Here is a 23,525-nt window from a genome sequence, read left to right on the forward strand (position 1 = left end):
TCATCCTTGTTTATATTTACTTTTTTTACGTCATTTCACAGTTTCAAAAAATTGACAGGATTAGGAAAGTTTGTAAGTGGGGATGATTTTGCCTTACACAACGATCTATTTAATATCATTCTGAAAATATAAAAAAAAGCCTCCTGTACTTCACTGCTCCATCTCACTTTTTTATATCCGAAAAGAACTAATTAGTATTTTCTAAGAACTTTAGAGTCAGCTTCCCTACAATAAGAACAGGTATGGGTTTTTTTCTGGAAATGAGTAGTCTTAAGTGTGAGCCTCCTATCTTCTTCAGAGTTCTACTAATTTCATATGCAGTTGACTTCGACCACCCTCTAAAGTACATGTGGTCTTGGCCGTTCCGAAGCATAACAACCAACGCAACCAAAAATCAAGTGATAGTAATGTTAGGAAGACATTCATGATTTCAAACCGTTTTTAAATGTTACCATTCGATTTTCAACGAAACAAATGGTGTTAAGCAGCGGAGTAATTTGAGCGAAAACATTTTTTCTTCAGTTTTTCCACTCAAGTTTTTATTATTCTTTGAAAAAAAAAACGAATTTTCCTTCACCATTGTCGAATGGCCATAAAAACTTAAATGTTTTTGAACAACTCAGTCATACAAGATTTCCAGCATTGTTTATCCTAAATGTAATTAGGGACATAAAATTTAATTAAGTACTTATAGAAGCTTTTGTATAAAACCTCAGTTCTTAGTTTGTATCTAATTTTTATTGCAGATTATGGCGAGTTAGTATTTGCAGCTGATGTTTTTTTTACCACAATTTTGCGCAGTGTCTATAGTCGGCGGCAAAAATGCTCAGCTAAGGGAGCGCGACGTGTAGGCACGTCGCGCGCTCCTGTCTGTATACACTTAACCTTTACTCGTAGTTTGACGTTGGAGTAACGCTACGTTTTATGAGACCAAAGAATATAAGTTGATATATTTACTATGAAAATTTCTATTCATAGTAAATATATCAACTACTACTTCTGACCCCAAAATTTCCGAGTGGTTTAGGGGTTGTAAGTGGAATAGATGGCCTTATCAATGATGCTGCCTTCCTAGAAAAACTGCTTTTTTTTCGTTTCCCCAAAAAACCCAGCAACTACAACTACTACACGAATGGTTCGAAGATCTTTTCTACCAGTAACATTTTGTTTAGTGGGGTCGTCAATTTATATGATTGTTGTATTTTCTATTGATTCCCTTCTGATCGAATCATCGCCGAAACATTTCCTTTGCAGTTGCACTGAAAGTCGTTGTAAACATCAATATTTTTATGTATTGCATAACTCACGTCCTATTGAAAATATAAAATTCAGAGAAAAAAACGAAACGTTAAGCAGAGCAAGAAAAAATGCCAGTGTAAAAACGCACAAACTTTGTGAATCGTCTGGAAACATTCCTAGACTTTTTTTTAAACGCAACGAAACATAAACACCGTTGTATAAAAACAAAAACGTGAATAATTATATAAAAATATCACTTTATATTATGCATGTACGTAAAATTGTATTTATATTACTGAAAAAAAGGATAAAGGATAAAGTCAGTGGCGTATCAATCCACTTGGGATGCGCCAACGCGTTTTACTGGAATTCAGAATCGTTTGAGGTTTACGAACGTGTATCTGGCCTCTACAATGACTTGCGGGGGCCAGCCGATGATCAAGTCAGTGTTTTTATCCTCCCAGACAAGTCTGGTACCAATTTATCGACCCCGGAGGGATGAAAGGCTTGGTTTGCACTAAGGCGGTTTCGAACCCTCGACCGTGTGGCTACAACGGACCTCTAACCGACTGCGCCACACCCGCCCTATTACTGACAGGTACTACATAAATATACTCCAAGATTTCGGTAGACTGAATTATTTTTATTTCAAGTGTAGGAGAATATTTTCAGCGTTTATGTCAACAACAACGATATATTTTAAGTTGCTGACTTTTGTAATGCTATGTAAAAGAACCAGAGGAAAGAAAAATAGGAAAAATGAAAAAAATCTTATATAGACTGGGAGAGCGAAGTGCATCTTATTGAGCGTATTTTGTATTTGTAGGCGCACTCTTACTGTGTTACTTTGTGAAGTTTTAGCTTTAAAACACAAACGTTCAGTTAAAAACATGAAAAGAAAGAAGAAAAATAGATACCTAATTAATATACGCTAACTAAGAGAGAATAAAGTGTTTTTTGTCATTATAACTGGTTAAGTACTTAACAATCACCAAATTCGTTGCATTTCTGGACGGAACACGGAATCGTTCGACACAGAAACCCAAAGCAGCAACTGATTTTATGATTATTTAGAGATGGTAGTGTCTTATATATATATAATATATATATATATATATATATATATATATATATATATATATATATATATATATATATATATATATATGTACGGTATGAGCTAGTATGAAGAATATCTTTAGATTCTTTCTGGAACTTTTTCGCAACAACGTGTCCGATTTCGACCTGTTACTGATTCAGTGTTTACCACATAGGACCTCAGTTATCTCATAACTCAACGATAGCTTCACCTGAACCCAAAGCGAGGTTTGAAAAAAAACCAACACTGCTAAATTAATAAGAAAAAAAAACGAAAATTCCATATTTCTGTTCGATTCTTTTCTTGAAAGTCTCATTTTAATTACATTTCTCCTCATGTTATTACTATTGACATTATTATTATTACCATTATTATTATTATTATTATTATTATTATTATTATTATTATTATTATTATTATTATTATTATTATTATTATTATTATTATTATTATTATTATTATTATTATTATTATTATTATTATTATTATTGATATTTATTCATTTCAAGGCATAAGCTGCCAGGATGTGCCTACATCTCAGTTCCACTTCAAGATGTATAAACACGGAAGAGGAAATTTCCCGAAAATAGTAGTGGATCTTTCATTTCTTGTTCACACACACGCTCTCTCACACCAAACAATAAATCGAACCGCTGAACGTTAAAGACTGATGGGGTGTGCGTGCACCGCTGCGCACAGTGCAGCTGCACTTCTCATGGTCGTTAAAAGTGGCCGCATTGCCGAGCTGTAACTGTGAGATTCACCATAAAACACTTTTTCCTACTATTTTTAACCATTTGGCAAGCAGTGAAAAAATTTGGAAAAGTTCGAAAACATCACCTTTTTGCATTTCAAAATAAAGCAGAAAAAACAACACAAATTTTCGAAAACTATCAAAATAACTTCCTTTCGTGAAATCATCTCCTCTTCGCACTTCGAGGTAAATTGAAAAAAAAAGATTTTTTTTCGAATTACCAGAATAAGCTGCCTAGTTTCTTTTCGTAGAGAGACTTTATTTGTAAACCAAATAAGGTGATAAGTTTTCTTCACTACATGGCTGCGTGAAACCACAGAAAGGCAGCTCATCCTTAAATTCACAAAAAAGTAATTACAATCCCCGATACAAATGTAACCGGCCTAGACTTTTATTTTGAGATTTTTTACTTTAGAAAATCGAAATTTAGTTTCCATGGAAAGGGAGAATGCGAGAAAAATCGGTCTCTGCTCGCTGACCGAAGCACAACATTGTGAACACTGGAATTCAGGGGAGCAGTGAAAATGATCCAATCAATAAGGATGCGTTTCACTATATACCCTACATTTATTTAGTTTTTTCCCAAGAAGTCAACTTTCTGTTCATAGTAATTTCCTTTAACGTTAATAATTAACAGTAATTACTTCTCACATTAATTATTGACACTGTAATGTTCTTTTAAGCTATACGGGGACAGCATTGAATGTGTCGGAATTTCTGAACATGATCACAATATCACCAGGATTCCTTCATCCAGATCTCAGATGGTTCGAACGCTGGATTCACAACAACAAGTAGATTTGAATTACACAGTCAGATAGAGCACAAATCACACTTTTCAGTGCTTTTAAACTTTAACGTATTGCTTTAAAAGAAATAGAGTTTGTTCCACTCTAATTTTATTTTACTTCTACTTTGTTACACTGAAGCATTGTTTTGCTATAGCAAATAAGTTGAAGATGAATTGTAGCAAGTTGTGAGAAGATTAAATGGTGCTTTACACGGAAAACAATGTAAAAAATTGTTTTCATTTTCCTGCATAACAGTAGCAGCATTCACGTGAACGTTCACGGTTGCTGAAAAGTGACGGTACAAGTGGTAGGTGTTTAAGATATCGTAAGCGGAATGCATGACTTTTTAGTAATTTCATTTCCTGTCATTTCTTATGCAAAACAGATTATGCTAACGGCAAAATAAATCTGTAATTAATCCACTTTTAGAAAAATAAAAGGTAAAATTACATCATTATACTTTCATAGACTTGGCAGACATAATATTATGTATTTAATTAGACTATTAGAAGCGTTTTCCATCTCTTATTTTGGCTATTTTCCTTAATTCCAATGCCTATCCACAAATTATCAATAACAAATTTCTTCTTGATTTTCATTTTTTTTTCGAGGATGATGAGAATGCAATCATCTAAAAAACATTTATTTTTTGTCACTTTATGGAATTTATTTATTTCAAGAAACATATTTTGCTGCGCTTAAATTGTTTGAGGAAACAACAAATCGAAAACGATCGTCGAACAACGTGAACTTTGCTGTAGATGTTTGAGAAACTTCCATGTAAACAACGGAAAATGACAGATTTGAGAGTTAAATCGTAGCGCGAATGGTTCGTAGCAACTACGTGCTAATCCTGGTTGAACGTTAATAGTCAAATTGTAGCACATAATTTTCACGTTGTAATTTTTTCATGACCACTACAAAGTTTTTCTTTACTAGAAAGATCTTCGAAAAGTTCATTTATCGGAAAGTTTTAAAATTTGTAGCTTAATTTTGAAATCGAAATGTAGTGAACAAATTCGGACTTTCTTTTAATTAGGTCAAAACTCATCTTTGAATGGACCCAGCAGCGAAGCTCAAGATTACCGTGCTATTTGACTGCCGGTCCAACCCCAGTAAACGAAAGTTGGCGAAAAGGCGTAGAGATGCAAGAAAAACGTTCTCATTCTTCATTAACACTAATAGATCACTTGTTTCCAAAGGAATCATTTTTGGTTCGTTGAGCGGTTAGTGGCAGATATACACAGTTTTACAATATTCGATGGCGTCACAGCAATTTAGTTTGGATAGTCCTGTCAAAAAAGAAGTGCAGAACTTCGAATTTCAGAATTTCTGGATGAATTTCAAAAATTCCACAGTTATACTGCGGAGCTCTATTTCTCTGGTGTAAAACAATGAAGTATTCGGCTAACAGCACGAAAAAGCTGGAAGTGGTACTTTCCATAGCGTGAGGCTATACGAATAAAATGGTGTTAATAGCTTAAAAACTCAGATTTTAAGAAATTACGGCTTTTCGCCCTCAAAACAAATGCAAGAGTGATCGATCATGAGGAAGAGGTTTGATATCAGTTTTTTAGCCGAAAAAAAGAACAGATGGAAATGACAGTTTTACTCTACTAGTACTGGTAAGTAACGAAGAGACTGGTTTTGTATTAAACACGGCAGATTGTTGCGAATATAATTGAACCGGATCGTTGGTTCCTAACGAGAAAGGCAAAATCCTACTACCGATTCTCAAAAAACCGTAATCGCTGGTTCCCGCGCGGTCGCTCTTCAGAGTCATCATTTCATGTCAACACATTCCCCTATTGCTGTCTAGCAGCGAGTCATTGTATTTTTTGCTCGTAGCCGGTTCGCCGAGTGCTGGTCAGTAGCTGCTGCCTGAGTCAGCAGCACGTTCGGAGCGGCGCTGCATCCACAGTATGACGCAGCCCCGTAGAGTGTCGTCGGATCAATAGCACTGGCCGGCACAATCGGCAGCGGCCGATGGCATCGGAATGATAATTTCGAAGGTGTTGAAGTGTCCGAAACGTCTTCCGGGGGTTAGCTGGTCCGTGGCGTTCTCTTTAAACTCATGTAAAAACTAAAAGAAGGAAAAAAAGGAAGTAGGATGTGCGAAATGCCGGTTGTTCCTGTTGCTCTCCATACCATAAGCAGTCCTTGGAACTTCTAGAACTGAACAATAGCGGGATTTCTTGATCCTAATCCACGGATACATAAAATGGGACGAATCCGGTTGTTCACAGTTGGTAAACTACTGACCCGGTTTCATCGAGTTCTAGCCGGTAGTACACAAACACACAGAAGCCGGACAATAAAACTCCCCGCCCCTCTTAGTTCTTGTCGTTCCTGGTTTTCCACAAAATCCAGTTTTCTGCAAGACCGTAGTGTAGATGTTTTTGGATCGCGTGGAAAGATCACACATATTTTTGCAAACTGCTAGAAAATTCACCAGGTTTTAGGAAATGATTCCTATTCTAAAGAGCCACAGGATACCCATAACATTAGGAAGTGGGAGCATATTCAGAAGTGAATTGAAACTAATCTTCGATTTTTTGGAGAAATAGCAAACATGTAGCTGATAAGGTAATAAAAATATCCAGAACAAAATAGTTCTGCATAAAACTTGAACCTATCGCCGCGTTAGAAGTTAAACAGGCATTTCAGAGTAAATTTTTTAACGATAAAATAGAAATTCTAAAAGGAATAATCTCGAAACTTCAAAGATTTGCAGTACTTATCTGCAGAAAATTACCAACATTCTTTCAAATTCTGTAAATATGTTAAGAATCTCACCACTTCAACAAAAGTCGGAATTTTTCAAATAAATAATGAAGATGATAGCTAATCCTACAAAAAAAAACCTGAATATGGTGAAGAAAAACTCCCAAAGAAGTTTGGCGTTTGTCCCACATCCCATATGACACAGCCTCATCACAATTTCACAGCAAAAATGATTACGAAATTCGCAGTAGAGCGAGAAATCAATTGCCGATGCAGAAAATCGCACGAGAACTCACATTATCCACATCGCCGTCGCTGGGTGCTTGTGGGACCTTGACGAATTCGGCCTCTGCAAGCAATGAATAAATTAGTCGTAATTTTTGCGACGTGACAGAACCTTTAAAAAGTTGTAGACATTTGGTCAAAACCGATCGCGCTTACGAATCGCGAATTCGTCGCCTGTATCCTGAGCTCACAATTCGCGATCTTTTTGCAGTCGCAATTGAGGTCTCAGGGAGCAGGCTGTTGGCTGACTTTGTCCGCGTAGTCCAGACAGTGAAAAAACTGTTTGCAAAAGCGAAGTTCCATGGCGAGTTTTTTCCGTGCTGTTTGAGGCCTCAATAATGCGTTATCGCACAGTGCAAATGATATTGATCCGCTTAGAAAATGAGGAAGGAAATTTCGTTATTAAGGGGAGATTTAAATGCCTAGAAGATATGGAGCATGGAAAAGAATCTAACTCTAGACGATGATACAACTGTCAATTCATTTGAAATTTATGAACCATGAGCTCAGCAGGATCCAGAAACTTGAGAAACCTAACGAAAATCCCATGGTGACTGCGACCGGCAAGCAAACCACGACGAATCGCAGACGATGCTGAAGCTCACAAAGACTTCGAAATGGCGTTGGTTACGCTAGTCGCCGTACCGGGTGAAGTGGTACGGTAGGTGGTCGCCGGGGAGGCCGAGCGGATGTGTGGCCGACTGCAGCGCCGACGCACGGGGGCCGTCGGTGGAGGGCGGGGCGTGGCGGCGGCACCGCCAGCACCCGCACGACCAGGCACCGCCAGCCGCCGCGTCGCGCCAGCGCCTCCGCCTGCGCCAGCAGCCGCCAGTGCAGACCACTAAGTGGGATAAACCTGAGGGAACGATTCGAAAGTGCAAATTCTGTACAGTCGTGATTTTTCGAATGGACAGTAGCCGTACCGAATGAATGGTGTTAAAGTTGGGAAGCAATGGGCCAGTGGGACCTTCTGCACTTCCACTGGGTTCCTTTATATTCACAGCTTAAAAGCAATTTCGTTAGTATCTTCATTTGGTTACAGGAACACAAAATATGGATGTTTAATGTAGCAGTATTTAATAAACAATTTACTATGTTCTGCGCAAAGTTCACTTCGCTAAGGAGCAACCTATCGTCTCCCTTCGCTACAATGTTGAAGGTAGATCCTACACGATCGGCAAGCTCTCACTCCTATGTAAATCGCTTCTATACGCGAAAACAAGGATGGTGACCCATAAAATTGATAACAAACCATTTTTCATTTCCGAAGTTTGCACTCCAACAGTCTTTTAACAAAATTATATTTCTAGGACCAATGTGGCGCGATGTCTGCTACTCGCAAAGCAGTTTTGTCGTAGTAGCGCCTAACATACCCACTTTACAGATGACAAACATTTAACACAAATTGGAGAAGGAATTTTAGGCAAGGGTCAAGTTCTCATTCGAGGCCAGACTTTTCCCCTCTACGTCCTTCCTCTAACCTATTCAAGCTTCACGAACTTTCTTGATAATACACTGATTTAGTTCCCAACTGAAATGTCAGCTCAAACCAATGTAATTCTCATAGTCCGATCATGTGATGGTAGCTGACTATGTGGATGATGACTAACACCACATAAGTGATGTCACTTCGAAGAAAACATAGACTCTAACGAAGAACACGGAGATTATGACGTGATTACAGTTCGAATTCCAGATGGAACAAAATTTGGCGGAGTTCTCTGAAGCAGTAGTTATTAAATGGGAGCAGGGACCCACGGTTTTTGTTCATGCCTCATCCTGCGCACTAATGACCAAAAATGTATCCAGATCGTCCTTCTATCTACTCCAACATTGGAACCGTATGTTTTTGCGACTTAGCCGAACAGGATTGGGGACAGAATTAGATACGAACGCCAAGTGCGCACTTTTTAGTTCTTCTGAATGTCTGATGAAGAACAGGAACTTCAGGCCCAGTTCTGCGATCTAAAAGTGCTGCTACAAAAAGAACACTTTTTACCACGTATTTAATCTGGAACCGGGTCCCGAAACCTGTTTCGAGTTCCCATTTCAAACCAAACCTGTTAACACTACGACTAATAGAATGATAGAAAAAAGGAATCTCTGCTTGAAATGAGCGATGAAATAAATCCGTGGATTTAGTGCTACAAACTCGCAAGCCTCTGCATTCATTGCAGACCACTCATCGGACTAGTCACCTCAAAAACACGATAGGAATGCTAAACCACAAACTCATCGTGTTTGGTTAGTGTCCGGTTGTGCAGGAAGAAAGAAGATCGTTGGCGTTCGATGGTTATAAACCAGTAGTAGTAGTAGTAGAAATGATGACAGTGAAATAACAAAAGTCCCGCGGTTAAAAATCTGACACTTTTGACGGCACAGCGGCAAAAGATTAAGGTTGTACTCCTAAGATTACAAAAAGAGTCAGACGTGATTTTAGCAAAATCCTTGAGCTCAGTAAAGAAACTTTTGTGTAAACGTTATTACTGTAATACAAAAGTTAGTCCGGCACCTAGCAATAATCAACTACTTAAAACCTACAAAAAATATGAATTTATTTTTTCACACCTTCAAGAGATTTTTTCTCTTGCGGCATCATTCTGACCGAAAATATTGAAACGATGCACGGAATCATCGTCATTGGACACAGGTTATGGATGCAGACACGTGGACGTGTCGTAGACGTTTTGCAATTCTTAGAAACTATAGCGAAAAAAAAAACTGAGAACGCAATAACTGCGGACGTGTCTACCAAAAAAATTTGGAACTCAGTTAGATTCTAATTGGAGATGTTCAGGTGATACCTGGCAGTTCATTAAAAAATGCGGAATAAACAGATGCCCCCTGATGAGTAACAGTATCGGTGCAATGGTCGAGCAAAACCTGCGATCGCTGCTAGTTTTTCTCATGGTCGTGCAGGCCGCTGTAGTGACGAACGGCGGTGCGGCCAGCCAGCAGCCAGCAGCGAGGAGGCGGGGCAGTCGACGAGGAAGAGGAAAAAAACGAACACCGGCCGAAGCCCGTGGATCGATTCATCGTTGTGGTCGTCGCCGAGAAGGAAAAAAACGAGGAGGTGGAGGAGGGCAAGCGGCGGTCAGCGACGAGCCAGCGATGAAAACAGCTCGTTGATCGATAGGGACAAAACAGGTGCCGGCTACTCCGGAGATCAAAGTGCAAAGTGGAGCGAGCATCGACGAGAACGAATAGCAGCGCGAGTGCAGCACAATCGTCGTTGTCCTTCCATTACGGCAAGTTCATTGCTCGATGCGGCGATCTTTTTCCTCCCATCTCCTCCGGCTGAGGGCTACCACGCTGACTATTAGTCGCCTGTGATCGCCTCCGTGGTGGTCGGTGATGGCCGGTGGAAGTGGTCTTGCCCGGCACCGAAAAAAAAACCACCCGCTGCCGCCGACCACTGGCTCGCACCCGCTCCTCTCGCGCTTACACAACATCACATGAAAATGGGGTCAAACTGCTGCAGACAGCTGGAAAAAACCAGGCCGATCGGGGGTGAAAACGCGGTCATTCGCTACAGCTTCGTAAACTTTTCTGCACAGAGTGGGTCATCGCCGTTGCTGCTAAACGAAGTCCTATTTACCTAATTTCTATGAGAACACAGGAGAACAGGGACAGAGACGGAAACAGTTTTTTCAGTTCAAATCCATATTAACGGGCAGAGCATTTTCTGTTAAGCCGCTGGAAATCACTGTGAAAAATAACTGGAGTAAGTGCAAAGTCAATAGCACTCTTTGGACATCTTAAGAGGAGTTCCACCCGAGTCATGACCTCAGTAGAAAAATTTACCAGCCAGAAAAATTAACTAACTAGAAAATTTCTGGCTATAAAGCTTCTTAGAACTGAGTCAAAACAAAGCATTTAAGTGAAAATGGTCGTTAATTTCCCTGTAAATTTATTTGTATGTATACGAAACCGACTGTTATCTCCTAATTGACAAATCAAATGAGGTAATGTCCTAGGAGGAGCTGCTGCTCGAAAATAAAGAAAATATTCTCATTTTTTAGAGTGGCGAATAACACTCGCTTTGTTTTTAAAGTCGTAAATATGCGCTGGTGCATGAAACTATTCGGAAATAAAGGGAATTTCAACAAATTTCGCGATCTTTGTCCATGAAATTAAGTGGGAAAATTTCTATGACTAATAGCTTTTAAATCGGTCATTTGGAAATCATCTTTCATTTCAAAGTTTTGGTGAGGAAAATTTCGCACAGTCGTAAAATAGGCAGAAAAAATTTGCTACTCAGATTTAAATAAATGCTAAATAACTCCGATTTATGCCACATTACCCTGAATAGAAAATGATATGTGTGGCAAAGTAGAAAACAAAGTGAGTAATAAAATGAATCTCATGATTGTCGCTTTCTTTTTTTAATTTCCTAAGTTTCAAGAGAAAACGATTTAGTTTAGTTTCAGAAAACTTGGTATCACTTATTCATGCAGTGCTCTGTTCAACAGAAAAAAAAACGTCCAGGAAAAAAATTAAAGACTCGCGCGAGATTTTGTTCACACGAAGGGAGGAATTCGTGTACGAAGAAGTTGCTCGTTTCCAGAATGGTGGAGCTATAATTTTTGTCTTTGGCTGACTTCAATTCTGCAGAGGAAGAAATTGAATGGGACATTGCTTTTTTACGACTTCTTGATTTTTTTTGTTTTTTTTTTCTAAATAAAAAAGGCGCAAGGCCAAGAGTCATGAGCAAAAGGACAAACAACAAAAATATTTTATAAATATTTTACAGATTTACATGTGAAACTGAATTTTAAGACTTAACCTACACAGTGGAGTCGACATTCGAAGTTCAACATTTTTTTATTTGTTAGAAACAGCTGCAATCTGCAAACGCCACAGTAGTTCCCTGCGCAAAAATTCGACATTTGTAACGAGCATCAGGTTGAGTTAAATCATCCTGAGTACCAAACAACAAAAATACGAACCTTCCTTAGTTTGGTCCTTTGTTTTGAATGAAGCGAACAGGATTTGCCTGCAGAACTGTTCTTAATATCTATTTTAAAAACAGTTATGCATTTTTGCTCTTATTCTTTCCCCTCCAAAGTCTTTTTTGTTACATTATTTGTTCAAATTTACCAGCTTGAACAATACATGAAAGTACTGAATGAATTTTACAATTTTGCAAAGTAATGGTTCCATTTATGAAAATGATGTATGATTATTGTTCCTCTAAGAGATCTTGTGTTCGTAGGTGTTTATTTGTTTCTACGTTTCTATCGCCATTTTTTTCAAGGTTGGGTCTTAAACCGTACCGACCGAAGAAAAAAAAACCCAAAAATTTAAATTTCTACAAGCGCTGGCATTAAGGTTTTATTTTATCTCAATTATGAGCATTCTAAAAATACATGTAGATGTCTTAGAATCTCAAAAATCAGAGGTAATAAGGATACTGAGTGCAGTTATTAGGGTTTCTTCATTGTTTACTGGTTTGATTGTAGAACGAAACCTCAAAACTATTGCACAAAGCAAATTATTTAATCACTGAACCCATATTCCCAAGCATATTGAAAGTCAGCTCGGAATTATTTGTACGATACTGTCTGTACAAGACCGAACTGTATCATTGGTCGCACAGGTAGACCAGGAGACTGCTTGAAATCCGGTGTAATTCACCTGATTTCCTGCACGAACTGTGGCGATGAGTATGTTGGTGAAACGGCACGACCACTGTATGTCCGCATCAAAGAGCACATGAATGGAAAGAATAGGCTACGAGAATGGACCCCTTAAAGCGCCTTCAGAACCCAAAAATACGACGGAGCCGATTTTGATATCAAGGTTCAAATCTTAGTGTACGAATCTAAAACGCCGCCTCAAAAATCGTTGCATTTTGGATCTAGGTCAAAAACCTTTGAATGAAGCGCAAGGGCGAATGTCTTTCGAGAACGCGGGAACTCGCACCATATCTCGAATGGCTCTTCCAATCCGAACAAGACATTCGAATCATTCACTCTTGTGATCGATCAGTCAGCGGTCCGTGCAGGGCGTCTCCGATCCAAGGTGAGCATTCAGTGTAGTCGCTGAGTTGGTGGTTGAAAACGTAGGCTTAGACTTTGTCCGTTTTGTCTGTCTAGTTGTGCAGAGACTTGGTCGCTTAGATTGTGAATTGAATCGCCTATTTCAGACTCTGAAGAAGGCAGTTTTACCGAGACGTTAGGCAATCAAATTACCTTCGCGCTGTTTATTTTCTGCTCTGTCATATTCTTTTTTTTTAAATGAAATCATTTCCCAAAAACTAATCAGATCCATTCAATTTTAAACCAAGAAACAAACTTTTATGTTGTTTGATGGTTTTTTTTCCAAGAAACCATTAAACATAAGCAGGCAATAAAATAAAAATAATGGGAGGAGAGCAAAAAAAAATAACGCATTAATTTGATAAACGGCGCCACTTAATCAAATTATGAGTTGAGATTAAACATCTAAATCTTGGTGAGTGGATACCGTTTGTTCACCGCTTCGTAGAAATACTGACTAGTTCATTTATGCTCGTAGATGAAATTATCGATACATATATATTCATTGAGTTTTGAATCTCTGCATGTTATTTGTTTTTGGCAATTACTCGAAAAACTCCCATGAATCAAAACGTTGCAATACGAATGTTGCGAAATATTGTAAATCCCTCAATGCTAAAAATCGTCTGTGAATAACACACCAGAAGCTCTGGTCTTTGCAAAGAATTGTTTAAATTTTCCATTATTCGCAACGTTCCGTAAGATTTGGAATTATCGTAGGCCCAATGATTATCTTTTTCGGTAATCTCCCTTACTGATCTATAGCTCCAAGCAAAAATATCTGAAATCTTCCAGATTTTTAGTTGATTTCGCATAAAAAAAGTCTTGTTGACAGACGACTATTTATGACGACTCAAGGAATATAGGGATCAAATCGCACGGGAATTTGAATTCTGCGTAATGTACACGTCTCGGACATCTCCTTAACATACTATTCTGCTAAGGTTTCATTTCTGCTTATGTTTTACGTTGTCAGAGTGGAACGATTGCATGAAAATAAACGAACCAAGTCGTGTCTCCACATTACGATACACTTGGGTGAGGACAACTTGATGTCCGGTAAAGTTGTGAAAGCGGCTGCGCGACTGCAATCGAAGTGGAACTTTACTCATATCTACAGTCTGATCCGATCAAACAAGAGTCCGACATCCATTGTAACCGGTATCTCAACCGTGCCGCTTATGCGGTTGCATCGGACACTGGTCACTTTGATCCCAACTATGTTTCTACGACGCTAGCAAAGCTTGTACGATTTGCCATGTTTAGGAAATTTCATATGCAATTCGACACAAAAACTTATGTCTGGAAGAGGGACCAGTGACTGTGTAGTGTATGAGATGTTGTCGTTTTCAATCGACACCAAAGTATTATATTCGAAGATCAACAACCATGCGCTTCGGTCAAATTCTGCAAATCCACTCGGAATTTTCGATTCAGCACTATGCTTTCGGACTATCGACCATTCAGGACCATGTAGCCGTCATCTGTTGCCCTCTGTATCATTTTGTAGACTGCAGATCATTTCTGATATTAATCGCTGTTATCATCCAGAATATGGGCAACACAACACAGAACCGCAGTGAATGTGGCTGACACCGACGAGGAGCACTCCGCTACACGCGAAATAGGGCTACGATTGGATTGCGCCTGCACCATTCGGAGAACCACTTTTAACGAACTTCAGTTAACATTAGCAGAGAGAAATACATACTCGTTTCTATTCGGTGGTCAAAATTCCAAGTAGATCGGCGTTTTCAGGTCTATGAAGAAGAAGTCTGTGTCGAGATGAAGCACAATAAAGGTCCCACCCAACAGATGTTACATACAATACATTTCTGTTCTACTGTACACGAAAAACATCCAGATTCACAGTCAAGAGAACATGGATTCTTGAAACTGCGTTACAACATCCATAAAACTAATGTAGAGATCGTTGACTTTTTACTTTTCAAATGTACTGTAGTATAGACGCATCGTTTGTACACACTTTGTTTGCTGCAAACAGAGAAGTGATTGCAAAAATTTGGCGGAGGAACAACTCAACAAGATCGACCTTCAGACACGAGAAAAAAGAACCGACCAGAAGTTTTTTCCTTGTCTGTAAGAACCCACTTGCAAATGTTGCAAATTCTACAATGCGGTGCAATGCAAAAGAAGTACTCCGAGACTGTTCTTTGCTCGCGTCGTTTTCACGGAGAAAAAATAGCACAGAGACTTTAAAAAGACCGTGTCAAAGAACATAGTCTTTTCCTGTTGGTTCCTTTTCGAATAGATGTGCGTTTAGAACACTCTGGATTCGTGTTTGCCGACTTTTAAGGAGCTATTACGTTAGCTCACATGTAGAGACTGGGTCATCTCATGAATAATTTGGTTTTTTCAACCGCATAAATTAAAGTCTAAGGAAGGCCGCACATGCGAGTTTGACCGCTACTTGCTCACGGTGGCGCTCCTGGTACTTAAAAGGATCACGAAATTGACGTGGTACGGAAACTCCAGAACGGAAAAGGGGGTGGCCCAGCTCTATTGCCCGTAGTAGTCCTAAAAAACGGCGTGGGAACCGCTTTATTTTCTACGAGACACGTTAGGACGCTCCACGTTGCGGTCCCCTCAGCGGTGGGTTTCACTCGCCCACTGGCCAACGCTAACGATTAATCAAGCCCACTCGCCAAGCTATTCATTGGGTTTCATTTAGTTTGGCGAATACGCCGGATTAATCTTTGACCGCTAGCCTGTGGACGCGTCGCGTGCACAAAGGTGGCGCGTTGCAATAGATTTCGTAGGAAAGAACGTCTTTTCTTCGTTTTTTCTTTTCTACGCCGTTATACGCAATGATTAGGGGAAGAGAAGAGGAACCACGCTTGTTTCCGTATTCTGCAATCCAACTTCTACGTTTGCGCTGCGAATTCCATACCACATCAGTTTTGTGCTACGCTGCCTTTAATGCGACCAGACATTTGAGTATAAACTCTGGGCGGGTGCGAGCTATGTAAGTTGCACAACTATGTAAGTTTGGCGCAAGTTACACAAATATTGCAGAAAAGGGCTGTTGTCCAGCACAGAACCAAAGCGAAACCCAAATATTTCAAATGCGTGGAGGAAGCGTGGCATCCTTGCCTACAACTCGCTGTTTCGTTACGCTACACTACCTCTTGAGTCAAGTAGTAGTAGTAGTAAGTTAAAGGGAAGGAGGGTAGAGTTACCAGTTAGCTAGTGCCTGCATCTAATAGTTACTTTGGCAAAGTTATAAGGTAATTGAAAAAAGAGGACATTCAACATATTTTGTTCCACGAGTACAATAAAAACAACAACTCAACGGAAAATGTGAGGAAAATTAGTGCTGTCTATGGCGACTGGACAATAAGCACAAGCTTGTTCTTCACCAATGGTTCCGAACATTCTGAGGCAGAAGCCAAAAATCATAGAAGTCATCCTGACTGTGGAAGTTTTTTTTTTGGCAAGTGAAGTCGAAAAGAGAAAAGAAGTGAATAATCTAAGTGAAGACCATGCGTATCATAAAGAGTTCATGCCTTCCGATTTGAATTTTTTGCATGTTAATCTCCTTGTTCGTACCAAACGTCAGTTGATTTATTGACTTGGCTTCTTTTAATTTTGGGATTCTATCGAGGTTTCATGAAATAGGAATTTCCACCCCCACGGACTATAATAGTCGACTTGGAACGTACTGTGATGGCTTGAAGCGCTACGTCATTGAGAGAGGCGGACTTTGGTCCTAGTAAGCTCCTCCTCCTACAAGCGCATAAAATTGGGCATCATCATCTTTTGGCGATGATTGCACAGTAGCGTACAGAAGAATTTTTGAGCGTTTTCTCTTACTTTAAATTACCTCCTCGTTCTTTTTCAGTGCATACATACGTGCTTATAATTAGGTAGTTTTAGAATAATCTTTCTTGTTAGTTTATCGTTTGGATCGCTGCTACGGCGCGTCTAAAATGTTATTTTGTAGGGATTGCACTTTTCTCCTTTTTTTGTCGTAAAATTGGGCATAATTATCATCCTTCGTTGTTGTTCTACAAAGCGACTACGAAGAATGTTAATCATGCACAAAAACAAGAAAAGATGAGACAGAAATATAGTTCCTAATAACTAACTTTGAGGAAGCAGCAAAGGATGAAGGATAAAGTGTCTGACGTTAATCAATCCACTTGGGACGCGCTGCCGCGCCTACTTCGATTCAGAATCGCTTGAGGTTTACGAACGCGTAACTGGTCTGTACAATGAATTGAAACAAAAGAAACTATTAAAGGCAGCATACCATAAAACTGACGATGTCAGTATTTTACAGAAGACGATAGGGTTAGAGGCATAAGTTACGAGTATGAGTTTCACTACGCTCACCTCAAAAAACAGCGTGGAAAAACGGCTTTCTGTACGATTTTCCCTAGCGTTTTACAAAGCACCACATCTGTAAATGCGCCGCACCTGCGAGAGCAGACGATAATCGATGAGATTCTCGCAGCAGTTTATTCAATAAAGACAAATTGATGGGCTGCTGAGGTAACCGACATGTATACAAACGTCCAGACGTTGCAGGGTACATCGTAGGAAAATTCGTAGCTAACTCGTTATTCTATTGTGTCTAGCACGACTGCGCAATGACGGGAGAATCGTCACGCGTACCATCCTTCAGTAGAATTCGCGCGCCAGCGTATATAAAGGCCGACTCCCAGTGCTACGGGTCCAATTAATTCGTCAGGCGTGTTTTCGTTGGTTCCGTGTTTTGGAGGTATTGGCGTATTTGAAATTCGCGTGCACCCTTTATACCATATACTATACCATATCGTTGGCTGGCCGTACTCCACGGGACGATCAGCCGGACTGCTATGAAGAACAGCTTAAATAAGCTTTTCAGATACGAGTCTTCTTAAGAATTATTTTAAGATTTTTGGGAGCGTTCAAAGCCCGAGCCTGCGATAGCGAAGCAGTTCAAGGGAGGAGAACGTCGAAAGATGGGTCATGGCTGAAAGTTTATTTTTAGGCCAGTTAAAAACTTGGTTGGATGAAATTGATGGGATTGAGTACTTTATGGTGACCTTTCTAACCATAGAAGTCCAACAACTACGGAGCTGGAAAATCTTGAAGAAGTAAATGTAGAGGATGAATTTATTGTCGATTCATGTGATCCTGAGCAAACTTCTACATTACAGTACAAGAAGTACATCAAGACCTTCAAGGCATGGATTAAACTGAAATCTTGGACGATCTTTGGGGGGTTAATGTTCAATGTGCATCGAAGGTTGAGACGCTACGTCATTAGAAGCGCACCTGAAGCGTCTCTTCACATGCTTTTCATACATTGGGATTTTATATTTTCTATTACTTTTCATTTTACTTTTTTATCTTTTATTCGTGAGATTTCAAATAAAGGCAGATTTGCTCCCGCTATTTGCGGGGACTGGATTACACTATTACAATTACAAGATGTGATTCGTTAACATGACAGATAACGTGATAACATTGTGGAAATTGTTGAAATGAAGAAATAAACTATCTTATCGACAAGCTAAATTCAAGATTTTTAGCACTACACTAGCCCTATGTGCTCGATAATTCACCATGTGACCAATTACTCATTTCTGTCTATTTATGTTCGTTTTGTCGTAAAATCACTCACACTTAAACAAATAAGAACTCGAATAAAACATTTGAAAAAAAACGAAAGAAAGGGCGATTCCCTCAAATATCTGCAGTTAGAAAATCTCGCCTTCTTATTAGAATCTTATTTTCAAAAAGAGGGTATGGAAGATAGTGTCTCCACTTAAATTTATTAGTGTCGATATTTAGAATTTTTCCCATTTTTCTCATTCGTCTCCCGCTAGTGGCCACAGTAACATATTTCATTTTATCCATTTGCGACACCGCATTTAACTTCACTCTCCGTCGTTTCTGACCGCAATTGCGGGACTTTTACAAACTTGAAGAAAGTAAGAGCTTATGTAGCGGCTTAATCTTTTCATAATGTAATTTTCAAAATGACGGTACCGAATCTCTTATAAAAAAAAGCCTCCCCTGTAATATCCTACTAGGCCGTGCATGTTAACCGAAGGCGTTGCATAACGAAATTGACGATGTTGAGATCTCCATATAAAAGGGAAAAGATGCTTGAGGCCGCGTATATAACTCTGTTATCTGCACGTGATGGTCCTACTATCAGTTAATGGAGTCAGCCTTCTGATTGCTTCTCCTTAGGCTTCCGTACGAGCTATGTACCCCGCACTGTTATGCGGCGAAAGCTTCTCAAATATTTCAAAAACGTGCTGTCATCCAACACAATGCCAGAGTCAACACCCTGATAGGTCAGATGCCTGAGGAGGACACGAAATCTTTTGCAAAAGGCATCCATTTCGTAACGCTGTCTAGTGAAGCCCAACAGGCAACTCTGTTTAGACTACTGCGATACTTGCATCCACTGCCTGCTGCTTCGCAGGGAACATACAACAAAGATCGCCCCATCATCAGTATCGAAAACTACGCCATCTACTGCAGCGATGCTGATGGGAGGAAAGTAAGAAGCTGAGTAATAGCTGTAAAAAATTACCGAAACAACCTGGTGGAGGACCTTCAATGGTTCAACGTTGTCAAGATGAAGAAGATCCACTAATGTTGTTCTAGCACAATCAGCACGTTCCTTAGACGAACTAGAGTACGCCAACGATGTAGTAGCATTAGTTTCAAGCAAGTTTCAATATGCTGTCCACCTTGTATCGAAACTAGTTGCAGCACAAGGACTGTTATTCCTGCCTGACAAATGATAATCTCTGCGAGACACTTAACCGGAGGTGGACGGGCATCTACTTGAACTCATAAACGAGTTCTGTTGTTCTCTATGCTGAAAAAAGATGGCAGCTATGAGAGGGATATTCAGTAAATCGACATCCGATCCAATTTGACATTTAATCCCTTGAATAAGTGCATGTGGTCGCGGCATCGCCGACAAAATCAAGCTGCGTTTAACTCTTTGACTAAGTGTTTCTGGTCGTACTTACCTATCTATATGTCGGTTGTCTACCTATCTGCATTACGCTCCATCATGATATTGGGATTGGAGATTTGGGCAGAGAGAACGATGATGAAGTTTGATTGAATGCAGAGAAAGCTGATTAGAAGACTGTCATACTACTTTTTTGCAAATAGTGAAGAGCTTTACTCAGATGGTGATGTGGGTACCGAGGCATGACACATTGAAATCATCAACATCGTGACCGATCTTGAAAATAGTAGCAAGGAAATATCCTTCGCTTCTTTAGTGACCTTGTAAGAAGACAGCCTGACAGCTTTTTCAAGTTCTTCTGAAGAGTTCTTCTTCTGGATTTCAACCACAACTCTTGGTCGTTAAAGAAAAGAAAAAGAAAAAAGGTCAGAGGACAATTAGCGTTGACAGGCGGTTCACTCAAGACGTAAGGTTTCGAAGATCACGGAATAGCAACATATGATTCCATGCAAGCTCTGACTGAACATCGAACGTGATAGGATCGAATATGCTCGGAGCCAGCATACCACGATTCTGAGGTAGTACGGATTTCAGGTGGAGTATTCGTATACGGGATTAAGGAGGAGAGGGTGATTCCGTCCGTCTCTTCTTAATTGCCGTAAAAAAGGCCCGGAAGATGCGGCGCGCACACAAGGCTGGCGCGCTCCAATCGAACTCATTGTAGAAAATAATGCGTCGGAACGCACGAAGCCGTATCTTCCAGGCCTTTTTTTTAAACGGCAATTAGGAAGAAATGGACGGAATCACCCTCCTCTCCTTAATCTACGATCCCGTATACGAATACTCCACCTGAAATCCTAAGTTTCGTGGGGTGATGCCTTTAAAGATGGCATACCGCGGCGGCGCACCGCTGTGTCTTTGATTTAACAAAGTATAAGAAGCACGAACAAAATTCATACGAACCCGGATCATAATCATACTAGCAGGCGGCCTGAAGTTATTGAAAAAGGAATAATGTAATAATAATATTATAATAAATAAAAATTTTGTAGTTCGTGACGTGTGTGGCGGAATGAAAGGCTTCATATCTTATTCGACCGTTGATGAGAATGGGTGCCAAATCACCTACATAAGTCACTCTGATCCTAAAGGAAAACTACCGACATGGTTGGTCAATCGTCTAACACGGGTAAATGCCCCTAAAGTTATTAAGCCATTGCACAAGGCTTGTCTTGCGTATCCAGATTGGAAAGAACAGAACCAACCTCATCTCAAACCTTGGATTTTTGCGGAGCAACAGATGGAATTTCCGCGTGTCGATTTATCCAAATGTCAACCCCAGGAATATGAACAAGAAATTATAGACGAATATTCTGAAGCAGATCCAAGCAAGGAAATTGACGTTGAAGAAGAGTAGCGCCATTCCGGCACACACGTCACGAACTACACATATCCCAGCCTCACTTGTACACTACTTCTAAAAATTTTGTGTTCTTTTCACAAGATACCTTATCAAAATGGCAATATTACTGCTCTAACGTCGTTCCCTTCTCGTCCAACTGCTTATTAGAAAACTAGTCTGAATGTCCGGCTAAAGCCGGACTTCAGACTTTCGGTGGTTTTAGCTTCGCTCCCCTTCACTGATCAATGAAAGTTAATAGCAGTGGTGTTTTCTGTAAATTAAATGTGTTTTTTAAACAACGCTTTCCTTCTCTTCTTTATATTATAAATTAAGGTGAAAGATTACGGAGTTTTCCTTCTAAACGCGTCAATTCTACATTTGGAGAATATTCGACCATCAGCTGCAAACACTCCTTCGAAGCCAGAATAATATAGATACAATTTGAAAGCATTACAGGAAGTATGGGTATTCCTACTGATTTCTCCCAATAGTTATCACAGAATGATGTTTTGGCATTAAATGACGTGAAAGACATTATCCTACTGATAAAGATAACGTTCCACGTCAGATCACATAAACATCTTGCTAGTATTTAAGCAGTCATTTGCATGCATGTTTCCACTTTCTAAGAACGGCATCCTACAAACTTGAGGCGAAAGAAGAAGGAAATAGGCACGCAGAGGAGTCATAAAGGTGAAGATCAAAACGCCAAGTGGTTACGGCTATGAAACGGCTGCAACCATTTAACTTTTGCGTCACGCACACTAATTTATTGCGCTCCAATGACCGGGTCCACCGACGCCGGTGGACCCGTCCCACCCCTTCTATAGGTATCTGGTGCCGGTGGACCCGTCCCACCCCTTCCTATAGGTATCTGGCGCCAGCGCACCAATCTGGCGCCGGTGGACCCGTCCCACCCCCTTCTATAGGTATCTGGCGCCAGCGCACCAATCCGACGCCGGTGGACCCGTCGCAACCCCTTCTATAGGTATCTGGCGCCGGCGGCATTGACGCCGGTGGACCCGTCGCATTCTCTTCTATACCTATCTGGCGCCGGTGGACCCGTCCCACCCCCTTCTATAGGTATCTGGCGCCGGTGGACCCGTCCCACCCCCTCCTATAGGTATCTGGTGCCGGTGGACCCGTCCCACCCCTTCCTATAGGTATCTGGCGCCAGCGCACCAATCTGGCGCCGTTGGACCCGTCCCACCCCCTTCCTATAGGTATCTGGCGCCGTTGGACCCGTCCCACCCCCTTCTACAGGTATCTCGCGCCGGCGCACCAATCCGACGCCGGTGGGCCCGTCGCAACCCCTTCTATAGGTATCTGGCGCCGGCGCGCTAGTGCAACGCCGGTGGACCCGTCGCATTCTCTTCTATACCTATCTGGCGCCGTTGGACCCGTCCCACCCCCTTCTATAGGTATCTGGTGCCGGTGGACCCGTCCCACCCCCTTCTATAGGTATCTGGCGCCAGCGCACCAATCTGGCGCCGGTGGACCCGTCCCACCCCTTCTATAGGTATCTGGCGCCGGTGGACCCGTCCCACCCCTTCTATAGGTATCTGGCGCCGGTGGACCCGTCCCTCACCCCTTCCTATAGGTATCTGGCGCCGGCGTCTAGTGCAACGCCGGTGGACCCGTCGCATTCTCTTCTATACCTATCTGGCGCCGTTGGACCCGTCCCACCCCCTTCTATAGGTATCTGGTGCCGGTGGACCCGTCCCACCCCCTTCCTATAGATATCTCGCGCCGGCGCACCAATCCGACGCCGGTGGGCCCGTCGCAACCCCTTCTATAGGTATCTGGCGCCGGCGCGCTAGTGCAACGCCGGTGGACCCGTCGCACCCTCTCCTATACGTATCTGGCGCCGTTGGACCCGTCGCACCCCTTCTATAGGTATCTGGCGCCGGTGGACCCGTCCCACCCCCTTCTATAGGTATCTGGCGCCAGCGCACCAATCTGGCGCCGGTGGACCCGTCCCACCCCTTCTATAGGTATCTGGCGCCAGCGCACCAATCTGACGCCGGTGGACCCGTCCCACCCCCTTCTACAGGTATCTCGCGCCGGCGCACCAATCCGACGCCGGTGGGCCCGTCGCAACCCCTTCTATAGGTATCTGGCGCCGGCGCACTAGTGCAACGCCGGTGGACCCGTCGCATTCTCTTCTATACCTATCTGGCGCCGTTGGACCCGTCCCACCCCCTTCTATAGGTATCTGGCGCCGGTGGACCCGTCCCACCC

At 41.2% G+C, this 23,525-nt stretch overlaps 3 protein-coding genes across 3 annotated transcripts in view; 2 read left to right on the plus strand and 1 right to left on the minus strand.

Moving 5' to 3' along the window:
- The window catches only part of RB195_019774 (uncharacterized protein), a gene marked incomplete at both ends in the record, with an annotated part of 40,280 nt that overhangs the window by 11,660 nt on the left and 5,095 nt on the right, over positions 1-23,525 (minus strand). The window contains one exon of the mRNA XM_064187783.1: positions 6,904-6,956. Within this exon, the coding sequence (XP_064043664.1) occupies positions 6,904-6,956 (53 nt within the window). The remainder of the gene's footprint in view (positions 1-6,903; positions 6,957-23,525) is intronic.
- On the plus strand, positions 9,761-10,021 carry RB195_019775 (uncharacterized protein; the record flags this gene model as incomplete). Its single annotated transcript, XM_064187784.1, has 1 exon — positions 9,761-10,021. The coding sequence occupies one exon, from the start codon at positions 9,761-9,763 to the stop codon at positions 10,019-10,021; it is 261 nt and encodes an 86-aa protein (XP_064043665.1).
- RB195_019776 (uncharacterized protein) lies at positions 20,955-21,299 on the plus strand (the record flags this gene model as incomplete). Its single annotated transcript, XM_064187785.1, has 1 exon — positions 20,955-21,299. The coding sequence occupies one exon, from the start codon at positions 20,955-20,957 to the stop codon at positions 21,297-21,299; it is 345 nt and encodes a 114-aa protein (XP_064043666.1).

The sequence above is a fragment of the Necator americanus genome, chromosome II (assembly GCF_031761385.1).
Source record: "Necator americanus strain Aroian chromosome II, whole genome shotgun sequence".
Lineage (NCBI taxonomy): Eukaryota > Metazoa > Nematoda > Chromadorea > Rhabditida > Ancylostomatidae > Necator > Necator americanus.